At 57.4% G+C, this 19,000-nt stretch overlaps 7 protein-coding genes across 7 annotated transcripts in view; 5 read left to right on the forward strand and 2 right to left on the reverse strand.

Annotated features, from left to right (window-relative positions):
- Window positions 1-665, forward strand: part of VDAG_01406 (F-box protein pof6) — a gene marked incomplete at both ends in the record, with an annotated part of 4,333 nt that extends 3,668 nt beyond the window's left edge. The window contains one exon of the mRNA XM_009650292.1: window positions 39-665. Within this exon, the coding sequence (XP_009648587.1) occupies window positions 39-665 (627 nt within the window). The remainder of the gene's footprint in view (window positions 1-38) is intronic.
- Window positions 666-1,847: 1,182 nt separating this feature from the next.
- On the forward strand, window positions 1,848-2,858 carry VDAG_01407 (uncharacterized protein; the record flags this gene model as incomplete). The annotated part of the gene is made up of 2 exons (XM_009650293.1): window positions 1,848-1,970; window positions 2,037-2,858. Exons 1-2 carry the CDS (start codon window positions 1,950-1,952, stop codon window positions 2,856-2,858), a joined length of 843 nt encoding a protein of 280 aa, XP_009648588.1. The 5' UTR covers window positions 1,848-1,949.
- A 650-nt stretch (window positions 2,859-3,508) lies between these two features.
- VDAG_01408 (uncharacterized protein) lies at window positions 3,509-6,221 on the reverse strand (the record flags this gene model as incomplete). The annotated part of the gene is made up of 3 exons (XM_009650294.1): window positions 3,509-4,197; window positions 4,256-5,929; window positions 6,158-6,221. 3 exons carry the CDS (start codon window positions 6,219-6,221, stop codon window positions 3,509-3,511), a joined length of 2,427 nt encoding a protein of 808 aa, XP_009648589.1.
- A 1,553-nt stretch (window positions 6,222-7,774) lies between these two features.
- Window positions 7,775-9,159, forward strand: VDAG_01409 (uncharacterized protein; the record flags this gene model as incomplete). The annotated part of the gene is made up of 6 exons (XM_009650295.1): window positions 7,775-7,854; window positions 7,921-7,952; window positions 8,013-8,088; window positions 8,139-8,327; window positions 8,395-8,530; window positions 8,585-9,159. The coding sequence occupies 6 exons, from the start codon at window positions 7,775-7,777 to the stop codon at window positions 8,939-8,941; spliced, it is 870 nt and encodes a 289-aa protein (XP_009648590.1). The 3' UTR covers window positions 8,942-9,159.
- Window positions 9,004-10,273, reverse strand: VDAG_01410 (uncharacterized protein; the record flags this gene model as incomplete). The annotated part of the gene is made up of 3 exons (XM_009650296.1): window positions 9,004-9,749; window positions 9,878-9,946; window positions 9,982-10,273. 3 exons carry the CDS (start codon window positions 10,271-10,273, stop codon window positions 9,004-9,006), a joined length of 1,107 nt encoding a protein of 368 aa, XP_009648591.1.
- Window positions 10,274-10,622: 349 nt separating this feature from the next.
- Window positions 10,623-11,954, forward strand: VDAG_01411 (tetratricopeptide repeat protein). The gene is made up of 4 exons (XM_009650297.1): window positions 10,623-11,107; window positions 11,158-11,364; window positions 11,416-11,565; window positions 11,617-11,954. Exons 1-4 carry the CDS (start codon window positions 10,730-10,732, stop codon window positions 11,851-11,853), a joined length of 972 nt encoding a protein of 323 aa, XP_009648592.1. The 5' UTR covers window positions 10,623-10,729; the 3' UTR covers window positions 11,854-11,954.
- Window positions 11,955-15,119: 3,165 nt separating this feature from the next.
- Window positions 15,120-18,100, forward strand: VDAG_01412 (uncharacterized protein). The gene is made up of 7 exons (XM_009650298.1): window positions 15,120-15,361; window positions 15,422-15,534; window positions 15,594-15,669; window positions 15,726-15,879; window positions 16,086-16,934; window positions 16,990-17,528; window positions 17,592-18,100. The coding sequence occupies exons 1-7, from the start codon at window positions 15,357-15,359 to the stop codon at window positions 17,605-17,607; spliced, it is 1,752 nt and encodes a 583-aa protein (XP_009648593.1). The 5' UTR covers window positions 15,120-15,356; the 3' UTR covers window positions 17,608-18,100.
- The last annotated feature ends 900 nt before the right edge of the window (window positions 18,101-19,000 follow it).

The raw sequence follows: 19,000 nt of genomic DNA on the forward strand, positions 1-19,000 counted from the left end.
CACCAGCGCGTGATGACCTGGTTCGACATGAGCTGCAGGGGATCGGCGAAGGAGCGGGCGAGACCGAAATCGGCGAGCTTGATGTCGCCGTCGGCGGCGATGAGCAGGTTGTTGGGCTTGATGTCGCGGTGCAGGACAAAGTTCTCGTGGCAGAACCAGACGGCGCGGCAGAGCATGCCCATCCAGGCCTTGATGTCGGCGGCGCCGTAGCGCACATTGTCCGTGTCCTTGATGAGCATCTCGAGGTCGCCGAGGGGCAGGTACTCGAGCACGAGGTTGAGGTTCTGGTCCTTGGAGGAAAAGACGGAGAGCAGAGAGATGATGTTGGGGTGCTGGAGCTCCTGGAGATGCTTGAGCTCGCGGACGGCGTCGGGGGCCATGCCCTCGCGGTATTCCTTCTGGATCTTGATCTTCTTGATGGCCACGAGGGAGGCGGGGTCGGATCGCAGGCGGCCGAGGAAGACGATGGCATAGGTACCCTCGCCGAGCTTCTTGCCCTTGATGTATTTTCTCTTCTCCTCCTCGTTCATCTGCTCGGCGAGATCGAGGGTAGGGGGCAGCGAGATGGGCTTGGCGGGCTTGGCGGGCTTGTTGTCGTCGCTGCCCGTGGGCTGAGGCGTGGCGCTCGCCGAGGCCTGGTTGGACGAGGCATTCTTGCGCGGTGAGGAGACGGCCGACGTGGTTTTCGGAGGCTCTGTGGGCCGCAGCACGAGAGGTGAGGCCGACATGGCGGTGGTCCCTCGTCCCTGCCGTCGTGGTGGCTGCTGCTGGGCTGGTTGATATCGTGAGAGAGGGGGTGAAGGCGGCTGCTGGTAGGAGCTTCAGCACTGGTGTCAAAGACGAGGCGGCGGAAAGGCTGAGGGTTGAGCTCAGCCTTGCGCTCACAACGATGATGATTGGCTCATGATCCATACCTCTGGACCCAACCATAGAGCACAGGGCCTCCGATTAGTCATGCCACTTTCGATACTCGTACTTGGCGGAACATGGGCCAGCTCACAGAGTGTGGCTCAGCAGCCCAACACCTGCTAGCGTGCCGCTTCTGTCGCGGGCTCTCCTTTGGTGAAGCAATAAGGTTTCATGACGCAATGTTGCCGTGACCACGGAGCAAAGGAATTCATTCTTCAGACGGACGGTCTTCAGACGAACGGACGGATGGATGCAGGAGGCGGCATCGAGCGTTGATGTCACCCGTCGGCGCCGGTCATTCTCAGGGTCTGCTTGCAAGACAACTGATTCCACAACCGAGCTGCCATCATGAATAACCTCAAGACGCAAGAAACAAACACATGATGGTCGGGTATCAGGAGATCGATCAGCAAATGTCTCTTTCGGGCATCACAGTGGCCCGACTCGGAGGAACCGCGGGGTTAACACCCTCAAATTGGCTGTGTAAGCAGCCGCCGCTGCAGGGCTTCACAGCAGGCAGACAGTGGACGTGCAGTGGACGTGCAGTGGACGTGCAGTGGGGGGCCCCCTGTAACCACCCACGCTGCTCCTCCAGCCGGGGCCGGGGCCTACGTCATGGCTGGCATCAGTCTCCGGGCTGAGCGAAGCCGAGTCATCGAAGATTTCCTGTCTGGTTCCCGCCTGGCGCCCCATCCAAGTCGTTCCTGTGTGACTGAGCACTGCCGCGAACGAGATCTGCCGATCGGGCCCTGCGGACATGCGACGGGTCCAACAACCTCCCCGGCCGGACTTTACATCCTTGCAGCCAACAAGGGTAGCAAGTCTTCTTCTTTTAACTTAGCCAACAGCCCGCCCTTTGTGAACAGAATCTGGATCCTTGAATGCTGTTTCGACCCATATTCTCTCTTCTCCTCAACCACGAGACCTCTGCCAAGGGCGGGATTCTACTGCGTCCCCCTGACACCCATACAAACATTCATCCATCAGTTTCCTCAACCGCAACGATCAAGAACAACGAGTGATCCACATCCTCCATCACCATGAGGATCTTTTCTTTCTGGGTAAGCCTTCATGACAGAGACCGACACGAGACCGTCAAAAAGGCAACCATAACTCACCAGGTCCAGGTTCTGCCCGTCATCTCGGGCGTCGTCTGGCTCGGCATGCTCCTCTCGATGCTCCTCTACTGGATCATCCACACCGACCGCCAGCGCTACAGCTCCATGGCCGACCGCCAATCCATCGCCTACATCAGCGACGTCGGCGCCTCGACGCTCAAGCCCCTCTTCATCGCCGGCTGCGCCGTGACCGTCGTCTTCCTCGACCTCTCCTTCCTCGCCGACCTCTGGCTGCGCCACCGCGGCCGTCTCGTGCCCAACATGAGCACGGGCGAAAAGGTGCTCAAGGCGCTGACCATCGTCTTCGCCCTCGTCGGCACCGTCGGCCTCATCTGCCTCGCCGTCTTCGACACGGCCCGCCACCCAAGCCTGCACCGCGTCTTCCTCGGCCTCTTCATCGTCGGCTACCTGCTCTCCGCCGTCTTCATCTGCTGGGAGTACCAGCGCCTCGGCATCAAGTACCGCGAGCACCGCGTCCTGCGCGTCTCCTTCTGGGTCAAGCTCGCCTTCATCCTCGTCGAGGCCGCCATCGCCATCGCCTTTGCCGTCACCATGCGCTCCGGCAACCCCGACGTCGCCGCCGTCCTCGAGTGGGTCGTCGCCTTCGTCTTCAGCTTCTACGTCTTCTCCTTCGCCATTGACCTCTGGCCCGCCGTCCGCACCAAGCACCACGCCCGCCGCTTCCAGAAGCCCGCCGGCTCCGGCAGCGGCAGCACGAGCCCCCGCGCCGCCGCCGACGACGACAGCAACCTCGAGATGGCTGGCGCGCCCGTCGCCGACGCGCAGCAGTACCCTCGGTACATGGCGCAGGGGCCGAGCAGCAACTTTTAAAAAGGAACGTGACGATCTGATGAGCCGCGATGGAAGAGGGTAGTGTTTTTTTTTTTTTGTCTTGCATTGACGAATTTACAAGCGCGGCGTGATGGGGCGTTCTGGCTTGTTGATACCGGACCTCTGGGTTTCCAGACTTCTGGGAACATATGATACCTCCATACAAAATACAAAATATCCCTTATTAGACAATTGATAATGGCCATTACTTTCATAAAAATATTGCCGCTCGAATCATCCCGTCGTGACGTCCACGTCTCGCTCCGCGTTCCTACGCAATACACACTGCTCGTGCCGCCCCTGCCGGCGATGATGTCAAGGGACCGTGCAATCACGGCCTTCATCTTCCCTCGACATCATCTCACTGACAATTCCAAGTTTAACGCAGCCGGCCTAGCCGTAGCGCTAGCCATACGCTAGCGTCCCTAGCATGGAAGCCTCGACAAGCTCCGGGCGGCAGACACCACACTGCCGATCGATCGCGATCAGATGAAATACTTGCAATTGATGCACATCGTACAGACAGCGTGTTCAAACTACCCTCCTACAGGTCTACCCAAGACAAACATCGTCATTCCATTGCTTTGCCGGCCAGTCTCCCGAAAACACCGCAAACACCCGCAAAAACACCAATTCATAGCATCGTTCAATCACAGGACCTCCCGAAATCGCGAGTCCCGTGTCGGACTCCCGTTCGCCTCCTCATTAGGGTCCCGAATCTTTGTCGGCGGCGTAATGGTCCGCTCAAGATCATCGCGCGCGTCCTTAAATCCTTCGTCGTCGGAGCTCACAACGCTGATAGGCTCCGAATCTCGTGTTGTTGCTGTCTCGGATCGCCCACGTCCCTTACCCGCCAGTGCGACGTCGCGCATGCTGTTGGCGCGGTTGTCGAGGCTGGTCGTGCTGTCGTTGAGACCCCTGTGGAGGGCCGCGCCACCGACAAAACCCTTGGGCTGGCCCTCGGCATCAGCCGATGACTTGCCGCGGGGTCGCGTGAACCGTGACTTGAGCCACGACTTGACCTTGTGCGTCGGGGACCCTGCTTCCTTGGGGCTGCGCGCCTCGTTGGAGTGATTCGCAGTGTCTGTATCGACCATAGGCTGCGGGTGCACCTCCGCCATGTCCTCATTCTCGTCGCTGTCCGTGTCGTTGGTGGCATCGTGGGCATCGTGGGCAGCGCTGGGGTTCTCAGCTTGCTTCTGTGTGAGCTTGGACTTGCGCTTTTCTTCCTTGGCTTGACGTTTTTCCTCGGCCTTGATGGCATGCTCGGCGTCCTTCTGCGCTTTTTGCTCGGCCTTTTCGTGCTGGCGACGCTCCTTCTCCTCGCGCTTCTCATCATCTTGGTGGCCGTTAGTATGGGTCACATGGCGCGCGGATGCAATGTGTGGGATACTCACCTCTGATCTGTTTGTTGATCGCCTTGATTTCTCTGTCCCGCTCCTTCGCCTTTTCTTCGTCCTTCTTCTTGGCTTCAGCCTCCAGTCGGATCACCTCCTGTTTCTCGCGCTCGACGGCTGCCTTCTCGTTGATCTCGTCAAGCACAGGCTGGACCTTCTTCATGGCAATGGCGTCGACATCCTCGGGGCTCATGAACATGCCGCCGCCCATGTCGACTTTGCCATGGTTCTTGTTGCGCGATGTGTGCATCTGTTGAGCCGCCTCGTGCGCCTTGAGCTCCCATTCACTCAGCTTCTTCGGTGGCCGGGACTTGCCCGTATCAGCGTATACCTTGTCGTCCATACCCTGCAGCCGCGCCTTGACGTTCCTCTGTGCAGCCGCGAGGAGCATTTCCCGGTCCTTGGAACGCTTCTGCTCGTCAACTTTGGACAGGTTTGTTGAAAAGATGGACATTTGCTGCCGAATGCGCTCTGATTGCTGGCGATCATCACCATCACCGTCGCTCGACGAACGCCTTCGTAGCTTAGGCTTCAACGTGAATCGTCGCTGAAGAGTGTTGCGGCGGCCTGGAATGCTTCCGCTGTTGCCATAGTACTCTTGGTACTCTCTGCTGCGACCGTGCTCGGCTTCAAGCTTCGCAAGTCTCTCTTGCGCCATCTTGTAGGCGGCCTCCTGAAGATTCACATATGGCCTGGGTTGGTCATCGGCGCTTGCGACGTCAGACTCCGCGTCTTGGTTATTCCGAGTCTGGGTGGCCATCTTCTCCTGCTGCGTGTACATCTTCTTGGCCATGGCCACTGCTGATGCGTGAAGAAGATCGGCCCGCTTTTCATCCTCTGACTTGCTGAACGCCGGGTTGGACGTGAACATGCTGCGAGGCAGGGACGTCACGGCAGATGCGCCACCTGCGCCGACGGACGACTGAGGGCGCACTGTCGGCCCATGAGCTGCCGATGCGGCACTGAGAGCACTGGCAGCTGCCTTGGCCTCGAGCGCGTCAGTGTTGGGGGTAGAGGCTGCTCGAGGTCGCCGCCTCGCAGGCATGGCGCTCTGGGCAGCCGACAACGATCCGAGACCATTTCGCTCGTTGGTGTTGGCTTGGTCGGAGCTAGGTGTTGTGGGAGGCTTTCGCACAGATTGGCTGGTCTTGAAAGCTTGAGTGGCAGCGGAATTGCCCCAGCCGGCTTGCGAGGACGAAATGGAACTAGATGGCGTGTGTTTCTTCATGGCGGCAGCCGCCTGTGCTGCTGCGGGGTTGCTGTTAGACGATGACTTGGAAGGTGACTGAAGCGCCGTTGAGTGCCGTTGGTTAAGCGCGGCCTGAGTGGCCTGAGCGGCGGCCGAGTTGCCCCAACCTGCGGTTGACGAAGGTCGTGCTGTGCTGGATGAGTTTTGCGGCTTGCCAGCGGACTGCGTTGCGAGGAGCGCGGCTTTGGCGCCCGCAGAGCTGACGTTTGGTTCCCACTGGGGTGCCATTTTGTAGTCCTTGGCTAGAACGGCAGCGGCGGATGCGGATGACGACTTGTCAGGTCGCCACGGGTTGATGGGCTTCTGGTTCGCCCAGCCTAATGACGCTGCGGCACCTGCTGCAGCGCCGTCTTGTCGCAAGCCGTGTGAGGGAAAGCTGGGGAGATCTTGCGGTTTGGCGTACTTGATGGTTCCAGCAAGAGCGGCTATGGAAGCTGGTCGTCAGTTGAGCTCACTGTGAAATCAGGCATCTGTAGGGTAGGGGTGTAGACGGGATCTTTGCATTTGCAGGGTTCGTCAAGGGTTTATCTGCTCGACCGATTGATTGATCGATGAACGGAGCCGTCGGCCCATGACTCCCCTCCCACCTCCCGGCTCGCGACTGCCGTTCCCAAGCATAGGCACCAAGACTCGTACAAACGTAAATTACGTACCTGGGGTCACAACTTGGTACTGTGTCTCAGCCATGCTGGCATCCTGTACAGTGGACCGCGACATGTTGGGGTGTTGAAAGTGGGCGAAGTGCATACACCCAGAACTCAACAAGCTCACTCTCGGATAGTCAATCAGGTAGACAAGACAGTCAACGAATGCGTGTCGTAATATGAGGACGCGGCGGTCTGCAGTCGGGTAGTCAGATGACCGGGGCAGATGAGCTGCGTGCGAAGACACTTGCGTAGGGCGTTCGTATTTCGACAAGGTAGCGAGTAACCGAGGAACCAAGGTGGGCGTGCAAACAAGCTGGTGGGATTAGGTATTATGGGGTGCAGCCTCGGGACCTTGCTATGGCCTAGGAGGAAAATGAGGAAAGGGCCAAGTTATATCATCGACAGCCGGTTCGAGGGGCATGACGAGACTAGATCGGTTGCGTTCAGTGGTAGCGCACTCACTGGTGCGGCGAGCAGCAGACAGTGGTGATGGCATGGCTCGACTGAGTGTCACGGCGCATTGCTAGCCCAACAAGCCAGGGCAATCGGGGCCTGGTTGCTCTGGCCTGTTGCTCCTCGTTTTGTCTGGGACGCTCTTGCAAGACATGGCCATGACGTCACTTTGCGACGCCCCCGCTGGAGAGAGCTGTGCCTAGCGCCATCCTAGCGGCTGTTGGCGGAGGGGTGGGGGCAGGTGTGCTGCGCATTCGGGGAGGGTTGGGGGACGGTACCTTCCACGCTGGAACCTGCGGCTTCTGGTTCCTTGGGGTGGCAGGTGCAACCATTCCCTTGCTAGGTACGCTGTGCTGTGGCACCACGAGAGCACATGGCTTCAAGGGATGTCACAGAGCAGTAGACACCCACCTGAGGCCTCCTCACCTTCCTTCAGGTGAACAAGGGCCTCGCTATTGTCGGCGTGCCACCTTGAGGTACCGAAGGTAAGGTACCTAGGTAGGTAGGTACCTTATCGTGTGATGGGTTTCGGTGCCTCCGGTTCGGTACCTAGAGCAAGCATCTGGGTGAGGCACACACAACGAAGCAACCCATGATGCGCAACATTCCTCTGTACGATGCTTTTCTCCAACAAGCATCAAGAGCCCAACCACCTCATCAAGCCGATCTACCGTCCCAAACGGCAAAGATGATTGTCCACAACCAGACGAAAAGATTGTGATCTACCTACCTTGGCAAGCTAGACACACCAGCAGCCGGGTCCAGGTCGGCTCACGTATGGTCCGTCCGCCAGCCTGGCAGGACCCTGCAAATCCCACCGGCCTCGGCGCCCCGATTGTTATTCATGACATCAGCCGCCCGGCCCACTTCAACTTACAGTTCTTCTTCGTGCTGACAGGGCTCGTGGGGACTGTGCCGCAGGGGTAAATCGGTTTGCCCGCCAACAAGCGAGTGATCGCCCGACTCCAGTGATGGGCCCGGGGACAAACACATATTCGTACAATCCATGCATCAGGTCATGACTGTAGGATAACTGCACTAGATCTACCTGTATTCAACGACCTGTTCAAGCTGCTGTCCGCCTGGCACCAAGTACTCACCTGGTCTATCTGAACATTCGCTAGGGACCGTCTTTTCCTACGTGGACGGCATCGTGACTCATTCTCAATCATGTCAGCCTCTGCTTCCGTCACTTCTATCTTGAACCTGCGCGATGTGGGTGCGACAGTCAATAACTTTCTGGGCGCGAGGTACTACTACTAGGCCCTGAAACGCATGGTGGCACAAGACTGACTGCCCAACATCAGACGACTCAGGGAGGGCCTTCTTTTTCGCTCAGCTCGACCTGGTATATACAGCCTAGAAGTGAGACTTATCCTGCATGTCCGTATATGCTGAGATCAGCTAGATGAGGCTTCCTCCGAGGACAGAGATCGTCTGAAAAATGACATTGGTATCAAGACGGTCGTCGATCTACGCACCAAGTTCGTTCCGCCCGACAAGATCAATCCCACACGTAGCTAAGCACCACCAGGACCGAGCATCTGAAGCAGATGCAAAAGCGTCAACCACTACACCAGCCTGGTCCCGTAGCCGCCATCCAGACAAATGATGATATAGCGCAGAGTGTCAAGATTCCTGGCCTGCACTACGTTAATGTCAGCTTAGCGGGGAAGGGACTGGAGCGGCATCTCGCATGGCAGCTATCGTGGTGGAATTTTTTGTGAGTGTCCCTCCACCAGAGACCAACCGAAGACATGTCTGGAACTAACCCACGGCCTCGATAACAGCCAACTCATATTCTACCACATAATCGGGCAACGCGTCAAGGTTATGGCTATCATGGGTCGTGAAGTCTTGCAGGTGCGAGGCCTTGTTGGGCTCGGGCTTGATACCCTCGACTATTGCCATGGCGAGACCGTTCAGGTCAGTTCTTGGTCACCATACATGAGACAAAACGGTTGATTGACACCCTGATAGGTCCTTCGAACGTTCCTCGACCAGCAAGCTCTTCCGTCTCTTGTCCACTGTACGCAAGGGAAGGACAGAACTGGCTTGATCATCGCACTCGTTCTCATGATCTTGGATGTTCCGATCCCGGCCATTGAGCACGATTATGCGCTGACGGACGCGGCACTCAATGCGAACCAGGACGTGCGGTTCAAGGAGATACAAGAGGTTGGCCTCTCAAAGAGCTGGGGACGTACGGACCCAAATATGATCAAGGCGATTGCGGAACATATAACAACCCACTACGGTGGACTGGACCAATATCTAGATCTTATAGGGTTTGGCCAGGACCAGAGGGACAGGCTGAGAGAGCTTCTGCTGTACTGAACACTGGAGAAGCAAGTCTGGGTACACGCACGCTTTTACGGATTTTTGTATTGGATATGAGCTCATATCTTCTTGAATTTACCCTGCATCCAGCAGCGGTACATCCTCAACTTGCGGGCGCGGTTTACGAGCATCCGCCTGTCAACACCGAGATCCTCAATCTCAAACAGCTCCTTTGTAGCAGCTTCACCCTCCTTCTCAACGACACCCTTCCAGATGGTCCTCAGCTCATCGAGCTCGAAAAAGTACACCCGTGTTCCATCACCCCGCACGTAGAAGTTTTCGTCCAGGTAACGACCCTTCTTGAACCTGACCTGGGCGAGATCACCTCTTCCATAGTCTCGGAAGCAGACCTGGCCACCAGGCTTCAACAGGCGGTGGACGTTCTCAACAGCCTTCTGCCACTGGTTGGGGTTCAGCGCGGAAAAGATGAAGACAAGGATGGCAACATCAACAGACTCCTCGCCCAGGCCCGGGGGAAGTTCGTCGCTCGTCACATCCCACACATCAGCCTGCATGTGCTTTGTACCGTACTCCTCGTGACCCCGCATGACCTCAACGGCCTTTTTGGAATAGTCGCAAGCATGGATCTTGAGAGCAGGGTTCTTATTGTTCGCCAACACGGGGAACGCCGTATTGCCGGCACCAGCACCAATTTCCAGAATCACCGCAGGGCCAGCATCCTCTTTGGTCACTTCACCAAGGATAGGAAATTCCTGCTGCAGCCACTTGCGGTTCTTGAAGAAATTGGCGGTATTGTTCTTGTAGAACAGATCCCACATACGAGCTGGGTTGGCGTTGAGCCTATCTGTTGTCTGGTTAGTTCAGGTCCAAGACAGAGCAGCTCGACGAAAAGAGTAGTCAAGAGGTTTGAAACATCAGATGGGAGCGAAAGACTATAACATATGCAGTCTCATCACAAAGATTCAGGTGAACTATGCGTAATTGGTGGGATCATCATGAAACCGGGGGTTTGTTTTGGGGTGGTGAAAGAAGAGATGGAGACTCACTCTTGTCAAAGTCAGAGACTGGAGACTGACGCTGCATCTCGTACTGCTCTTCAGCATACTCCTTGTATGCATCGTCAGTCTCGACATGGTCCCATGCATTGAACTCGTACACGTCGTCTCCCTCGTTGAAGAGACGACTGCCGAACTGAAACGGGTCGCTCCGCTTCAGGTTGTTCTCCGGGTCGTGGGATCTGTGAGCCGGCGGGGCATCCTGGCTCTTGGGCTGGGCATCTGGCTGGGCAAGCGCGAGGGCGGCCGTCTGCTCGACCAGGCCTTGCTCGTCTGCCGGGGTGCCAGATGCGGGAGTCAACGAAGACGCCATGACTGGTCGTAGCCTCAATCACCAGGATTGGTGAAAAGCGCAGCTGTTCCTGCGCAGGTGGCCCAGTCGCGATGTCTCGAGGCTGGGTGGAAGAAGTAAAAGGGTTTGGGTAGGAGTGAAATTTTTGGCCGACAATTTTGATCACCATCGAAAGTGGTCCGGGCTCCAAGGTGGGACTTGTCATCGGCGAGAGGAAAGTCCGTGGCCCGCGACCCAAGGCCAATCAATCGTGGCCCATCGAGTGGATACTATTGTGGTGGAGAATCAGGTCCAATCCAACGTGGGCCTTTCAGACCAGACTGCGAGCATCTGATTGAAGCTACTGCCACCAAACAGCTTGCCTCCTGCTAGGTACCGATCGTAACGTAAGGTGTTCCGCCATCGCATCGACCTGGACTTCACGACAACCGATCCGCAACTTCCCACGCGAATCTCAGAGGCAGAAATCCTCAAAAAATGGCGCCAGTCTTGACCAGGCCGCAAGGCCACCTCTCTCCCGCTGATGCGCTGCATCTCGCCCAGCAGGCCCCGACGATCCTCAAGAACAACCCCAGGGCTTTCGCCTCGAATCCCCTCCTCGCCCTCTTCACAGCTGCCGAGACCCCAGAGATTTGGGTCGTCTACGAGAACCTCATCCTGGCATGTTGCCGCACCGGAGACACCGACTCGGCGTATCAGTGTCTTGAGAGGCTGGTCACTCGGTTTGGCATCGACAATGAGCGCGTCAGGGCATTCCAAGGCCTCATCAAGGAGGCGGCGGCAGACAACCAGGGCGAAATTGTGCAGTTGCTGATGGAGTACGACACAATCTTGGGACCCGACAACACAAATATAGTGAGTGGGACGCTTCGATTGGTTGGGGCCAGATGCTAACATCGTAGCAGCCCGTCGCCAAGCGCAAGGTTGCGCTCCTGAGGTCTCTGGGCAGGACCTCCGAGGCCATCGATGCGCTGAATGCGCTACTCGACTACTCTCCTACCGATGCCGAGGCGTGGGCGGAGCTCTCCGATATCTACCTCTCTCAGGGGCTGTACTCACAATCCATCTTCGCCCTGGAGGAGGTGCTGCTGCTCTCCCCGAACGCTTGGAATGTAAGCTGCCTCAACTATACAGGGTATCATTCGAGTTCTGACCTTTTTCAGATGCATGCTCGTTTGGGCGAGGTGCTCTACATGGCCGCCACAGCTTCGGATGGCCCTCAGTTGAAGCGATTGACGGAGTCGCTCAAGAGATTCTCCAGGAGTATTGAGCTCTGCGATGATTACCTACGCGGCTATTATGGCCTCAAGCTGGTACGTGGTTTTGGCTTTTGATTGTAGCGCTTCTTCTGACGAGACACATAGGTTACCGACAAGCTTTTGAGAGATGATTCCAAATCAGCAAAACAGCCCGACGCGGATGACTGGTCCCCTCCCGACGAAGCTACAGTTCAAAAGTTGAGAGAGCTGGCAACAAAGAAGCTATCGGAGATTGTGCGTCGAAAGGATGCTGGTGAGAAGTCATGGCAAGGATACAGCGAATCCGAGGTCGCAGCAGCGCGGGACCTCTTGAGCAAGGAATCGGCGGATGTGGTCCGATGATGATGCCCACAGCATGGTGGAGCGTATATATCCCCGAGTGTTTGTGTGATGTGGCCGGTTAGGAGATGTACCGACACAATGCAGAAGCACTCAATATGACTGGATCTCATGTGCTTGTGCGACCTTCACACCTCAACGATGGCTGTCGCATTTGTATGGGAAGAAGAATGGCTTTTCTCGGATCAACTCGTGATGTCAGCCGGATCTTCGGAATACCTCAGGTAGTTTCCGTCTTCTGTGGATGGTCCGGAAGCCAAAGATGTGGCGCCCAACACAACTCAACCAGATACAACGGCGCATGAGATCGAGACGGTGGAGAGGTCCGGCAGCAGTGCCGGTGATAGGCAGAGGTGGTTATTGGCGTAGCTTTACGTGGCCGATGATGAGAGAGAACGCGAATTGGGCAGGAACGATTCCTTCAGGCAGGCATCAGGGCCATGAGGGCTTCCGATTGGGTTTCACCGCGAGTGATGGGGCAGGGCTTGTCAATGCCACTGTCAGACAAGTCTCCTGGTATGTCTGAGAGGTCCAATGACACCTGCGATGTATGCTGCGCAGTGTATCTATTCGCTTCTAGACTGTTCGGTCAGCGACAGGGTTGAGCGAGGCCCACCGGCAGATGCGCTGGCTGTGAGTCAAAACCGACACGAAGACGCGGCCAACTCACGATGATACGCTGTGCTGGCTCGCCAACGTTGGAAGCCTTGAGCTTCCTCGCGGCTCTGCCAGTTTTCGTTTGGGTCTGAGTGAATTATTCTGAGATGACCCGGTTGAAAGATGTCTGGAAAGCTGGCGGATCTTCGCAACCTCTCTATAAAAGCTGGACAGTCATGCCGCCAGTTGACCGTCTGGAGCATCAAGCACGACAGCACTTACACGCGTGACCCATGCTCTAGGACTAAAAGTTGCCAACCAGTTGCAGCATTCATATTTTTCGTCATCAGGAGCACGACGAGCGTACTCCATCCAAGTTGACGACTCGGATTTGGCAGGTCATCTCGTGAAACTCTCTGCCTTCCGGGACAGGCACTTGACCATCTCATCTCTTGGGCCACCTCATCCTCGACAGCTTGAGCAATCGGACGTGAATCCGAAAAAAGCATGTGGTACATATACATGAAAAGGCACAGAGGAAAATCATCGAATCACCGAATATTACCGACTTGATCTGCGACAGCTTCTCCAGCAGTGAAGGGGAGAGAGTACTTTACCACGTGCAATTGGCCACACCAGGAAACCCAGGAAACCCAGGAAACGCACACTCCCTGCCCCTCCCCCTCCACCCCTTCTCCTCGCCATCGTCTGCATCACAGGGCCCGCTCAGCAGGCAGCACAGGCGCAGCCTTTTCCCGTTCCTGACGTCGGTAGAAGAAAAGAGGATCCAGGCCTCGGAAGAGCGACAGCAAGATCAGGACCAACAGGCTGCGTAGCTGCCTTTGCAGCACGACTTTATCGGACCTGCTCACCAGAAGGCGTGGCCTCGACCCCTCCTTCCCCCAACCCATTGCTCTGACCTGACCTCACCTCACCTCACCTGGCTCCAAGGGCTCCCTCTCGCAGCTTGCTTTGCCCCTCCCCCCTCCCTCCTTGCCCCTTGCCCCTTTCGGCCTGGACAAGTGCGAGCCCCTCTCCAATCGCAGTCGCACCCGTTCACCACTAACACCACGGCAACGGTACCAACGACACAATTGTCGAGGACAGGTGCCTCGAGGGAACCTTGTTTGGCTTTACCGCTTTGGTGTGCACAGTCAACGTCTTCCGCTCATCGTTCGTCGTTCATCGCCCATCGCCCATCGCCCGTCGCCTGGCACTCCCCTCTCCCACACACCACGCGCCCACCACCACCTGAGCTGCAGGTGATCCGCCCCAAAAGCAAAGCTGTGCCGCCTCAGGTAATCCTCCCTCCCTCCCTGCGACCTGCGCAGCCCCCAAACCGCCTTGAGACATAAGACAACGACGTCCTCCCGATTTCCTCTTCGTCGTTGCGTCGAGCAAGCCAAGGCCATACGACGGACGACTTCGGCTTCGGACCGCGTCCTTTGCGGTTCGGCTCGTCTTGGATCGACACACCCACCATTCGCCTCGTGCAACGGCGGCAACCGTTTTGCGAACACAAAAGGGAACGAACGGGCGGTAGCCAAACGTTCTCCACGTCAAGGGCGAGGACAGGGCCGTCCCGCAACGCAAAACCCCCCTCTCAACAAAGAAACACGACGACCCTAGGGAAACCTAAACACCCGGCGCCGTCTACTAACTCCTTGAATCGACGCCAACAACACCTGGTACGTGCCTGCTTTAGATGTGTTTCTCCATGTTGTCTCTGCTCGTTGCAGCATCGCATTGCGACACATGCCAGGCTCCCTGTCACGGCCTGTAGCATGCGCCGATGCCCAGCATGCTGATCAGCCCTGGTGAATCTGGACCCAAGTGGGCTCTGCAAAGCCTGGACACTTGACAGCCGGCAGGGAAAAAGAGGCCAAGCCGGAGGGGCAGAGGGGCAAAGGAACGCTGCGGCAACAGGGGGGGGGGGGGGGGTCACGACGCAGCTGAGGGGTCTCATCCACAGACGCCCGTCAACCCTTCAAGCCCTTCAAGCAAATCCCCCCCCCCCTCCCCCCGTCCCGCCTTAGCATGACACCGGCCACCTGCATCACATTGCAATGGAATGCAGACTGCACTATTTGACCGCTACCTCCCAATCGATTTTGCATGCTTCTTCACAGGAACCCTCAGACTGACCAAATCGTTCCTAGCAGTCTACTTGCCCCCAGCTTGTTCTTACCTTGTTGGTCAATAGAACTGCGTCGTCTGACCAAAGCGTCTGGTTCCCCTTTCCCCCTCTTCGCCTCGCCTCATCCCACCTCGCCCCAACGTGCACGCTCACAAACAAACCTGCACATCATCACCGCCTCCTCGCCAGACTACCGAGAACCGTCATTTGGGCCGTTTTCCCGCCTTGTTACATCCAGCGCGCTGACCTTACCTTACCACCCTTCGACGACCCACAGCGTCCAACACTTGAGCTGGGCCTCCTAAGCCTCCATCCATATCCACCCTTGGTCCATCCCTCACCGCAGGTCCGATACCCAATTGCCCCAGGGCCTTTGCGCCCAACTACGCAGCCGCTCAGGACTGGCACCACAAAACAGGGAAACCCCCGTCTCCGATCTGTGCCCGCCGCAACCCGCGATCTAATTATCATCCTTCTCTCCAGCCTGCGCCCGCGCAACCCGCACAAGATTCTCATTTCCGCTGCCCCTCACTGCTCGAAGTTGCACCAATAAGCCGATACCGACTCCCACGACAAGACGAACACTCGCATCGATCCTCTGGATTACCAAAGGCTCCCAAACTTACAAAACACCCAACTTACAATACACCCTGCACGCACAGCCCTCGGACCGCATCCCTTGCGACAACGTTGCCGCCCACTCGACACACCTCTGCTCCGGCTTTCTCTTGATCGTCGTGGGTAAAAAGCATCCTACAAGAGTCCAGCCCCAATGTCGTAAGTCTCAACAGACAACGCATTCACGGCTGTTGGCACTCTTTGCTAACTATTACGAAGACGACGGCACACCACCATCGTAATCGACCAAGGACACCCTACGTCCCGATCAAATTCTTTCAGCGAGGGAGAAGACTCGTCCTCCCACCAGAGTCAAGAATACAGTTCCGGCGGTGATTGGGGTGAAGAATACTTTTTTTGAGATCGACCCTGACGAATCGGCGTCGGCTAGCGCTGGGCCTTATCACCATTCGCGCTCGAGGTCTCGTTCTCGTTCTCGCTCTCACCACGCTGCCCCGCGGCGGCACGTTTTGCCCCACCGACCCTCAGCTCCGGGCCATTACAGGCCTGCTCCTCCCGACAGTCTGGATTCCTCAGAGGACTACGGGTCGCCGTTTGGCGCCCGCGGTGGTCCCTACGGTCCCCCGGGCCCTGTCGGCGGCCATAACCCTTACTTCGGCGGTCGTGGCGGGCCATCAACAACCTGCATCGCCCGGCGGGATATCCCTCAGAGCCAGGTGGGGCGGATACATGCCGAGCCCCTATGGCGGCCCCTCACCAGAGCAGGGTTCCCTACGGCAACTATCAGCAAAACCCTTTTTCTCTCATGTCGAACGGCAGTGGCCAGAGCTATTTGAGAGGCGGGCCTAGGCACCCATATCACGAGATGATGCCTTATCAACACGGAGGTTACTATAGTGGTCACGGTGGCTACCAGCAACAGATCCCCCCTCATATGCAGCAATACATGTATTCGCCACCCCCTCCTCCAGCGACCGAGGCGCCTGCTCCCCGTCCAAAAACCCCAGCTGCGCCTGAGCCGCCCAAGCCTGACCCAGAGAAGGAGAAGATGCAGGAGCAGCTCAAGGCTTTCCAGGCACTACAGGCAAAGAAGGAGGAGGAGGAGAGGCGGCGCGAGTTTGAGGCCAAGATTCGAAGAGACACTGAAGAGCAGCTAAAGATTCGGGAAGACGCCCGCAGAAAAGCCACCGAGGAGGCAAAGAAGGAGTTCGAGCTCGCCAAGGCGGAGGCGGAGCGAGCCGCACGCGAGAAGATGGAAGCCGAGCGGAAACATGAGGCCGAACAAGCCAAACTCCACGCCGAAACCATGGCCAGAATCCAACGGGAGGCCAAGGAAAAGTACGAGGCAGAAATGAAGGCGGCTGCCGAGCAGAAGAAGCGGGAGGACGACGCGCGTGCGGCAGCCGAGGCCGCTGCGCGGGCAAAGTTTGAGGCCCAGCTCAAAGCTGAAGCAGAGGCCAAACTCGCTGCAGACAAGAAGGCCGCGGAGGACGCCGCAGCGAAGAAGAAGTGGGAGGAGGAAACCAAAGCCAAAGCCGAGGCTGAAGCGCGGGCCAAGCTCGAAGCCGAGACCAAGGCAGCAGAGAAGGCTGCGGCGGACGCTGCCGAGAAGAAGAAAGAAGAGGAGGCCATGAAGAAGAAGCTCACCGAAGAAGCCAAAGCCAAGTTCGAGGAAGACGCCAAGAAGACGAAGGACAAGGCGCCAATCAAGTTCAAGGATGCAGTGGGAAGGAAATTCAGCTTCCCGTTCCACCTTTGTGCCAAGTGGGAGGTACGTAGACTCCTAGATGGCGCACTTGGGTTGGTCGACTGACGGTACCCCTTAGGATATGCAAGACTTGATCAAGCAAGCCTTCCAGCACGTCGATGTTATCGGACAGCAGGTGCAAGACGGCCACTATGATCTGATCGGGCCCAACGGCGACATTATCTTGCCCCAGGTCTGGGACAAGGTGCTCGAGCCGGACTGGACGATCGAGATGCGCATGTGGCCCGAAAGTAAGTCGGCGCAGATGCATGCGCAGCGACACGGCATACCGCCCGGATTCGCTGGTGTGCAGATGCAGATGCGACCGGGTGGTGGCCGGGATCCTCGAGAAGAAATGCGTGCGCGCCTGGCGCACATGGCGGCACACGGACAGCGCCCAATGCAGATGCCCCCCGGCATGATGCCTGCCGGGGCCAGGCCCGGGGGTGGCGGCCACCACGTACCGCCACCTCCTCACATGCACCGTCCTAGCGAGCGGCCGGGTCGGGGGATCCCGCCAGGCGTTGACGTCGTCACTGCTGAGCCACCAAAGAGGAAGTCCAAGACCGCCGGTTCTGGATTTGCAAGCTGGGTCGCAGGAAAGCCATCGAAGAAGAAGTACGTTTTCCCGTGTCCAACTACATCGTGAGGATGAGAGAAGGAGGTACTGACAACAACCAGGTCGTCAAGGAAGTGAGATGCGGACTCGACCGGTTCTGTTTTTGGTGGCATGCCGCTGCACAAGATCAGGCCATCATCTCGTCTCGCTCGGTCGGTCAGCAGCAGTGGTCAGATTTCATTATTTTTTGTCGGGCGCGGGCGCTATTTGCCACATATGATACCTTGCTGCGTTTGCCATTCAAGACTCGTCCTGCATTTGAGCCACTCTTCGGGAACACATCATGGCGGGGGATCACTTTCTTCAGAGTCTATAGCACCTGGATGCTGAGGCATGATGTATGACGGATGGAAGGGTGTAGGGGGAGGGAAGAGGTTAGAAAAGCTGCGCCCTTTTTCCTTTCTCGCCAGATACATTCACCAGGATACGTTGGAGCTGGCTGGTTGTTTTAAGGTTGCGCAAGGATTGGAGAATTGGGGTGTACACAGGTGGGACAGGAACGGAACGGTACAAGTGTGAAGTTGTGATTTGGTGCATTGTCAAGTCTGCTGGGGTTTTTTTTTTTCAAGTCCTTTGGTCTCGATTTTTTGGTGAGGCATGGGACCTACTCGCATGGTCCTTGGTTCACATGTTTGGTTGAAGAGGATACTATACACTGGTCTATCTATGGCTGTTGCGACTTGAGTTCCGCGTGGGCCTGTTCTACTCTATCGTCTGCTGTGTTCTGCGGTATATGATTTAATCTGCCGTAATCTGATGTACTAGGTATTTTGATGCTGGGAGTTCTTTCTGCCTCTTTTGCTCGGTCGACGTTGCCCATAGCGGGAAAGAACATAGGGAGGCGCACAAATCACAGCTTCTTCGGCTGGCCGAGGATGCGCCTCGCGCGCTTCTCAAAGGCCTCGATCATGATGCCGGCGACCTTGTCCGAGACGGCGGCGCTGACGGCGGCGTAGAGGGGGTTGGCGAACTGGAAGCGGATGACGAGGTCAACCTGGGTGGCGGGGTCGTGTGCGTCCTCACGGAGGGGCCGCAGCTCCCAGCGCGTGACGAGCGAGGTGAAGACGGCGCCGCCGCTGTTGGTGCTGCTGCCGCTTCTGCTTCTAGAGGAGGAGGAGGACGAGGTGGAAGAAGCCCCCCGGGCGGGCGGCTCGAGGTCGGCGCCGCTGATGGCCTCGACGGAGCGGTCGAGGCGGCAGCGCAGGCGGCTGGTGAAGGTCTCCTCGAAGCCGCCCCAGCCGACGCGCAGGTCGGCCTCGGTCGGGGTGTGGGGGGGGCTGGGGTCGCGGGCGGTTACGCGCGACTCTGAGCAGTAGGGGACGAAGGAGGCGTAGGCGTCTATGTCGGCGACGAGGGCGTACAGGGCTTTCGGCGGGTAGGGTAGGGGGCGGGGTTGCTGTGAGGGCTTCTTCTCGTACAATTGGTGAGTCCTGTATGGATAAATTTTTTTTTTTTTTTTTTGTTCTGTTGT

The sequence above is a fragment of the Verticillium dahliae genome, genomic scaffold (genome assembly GCF_000150675.1).
Source record: "Verticillium dahliae VdLs.17 supercont1.2 genomic scaffold, whole genome shotgun sequence".
NCBI lineage: Eukaryota > Fungi > Ascomycota > Sordariomycetes > Glomerellales > Plectosphaerellaceae > Verticillium > Verticillium dahliae.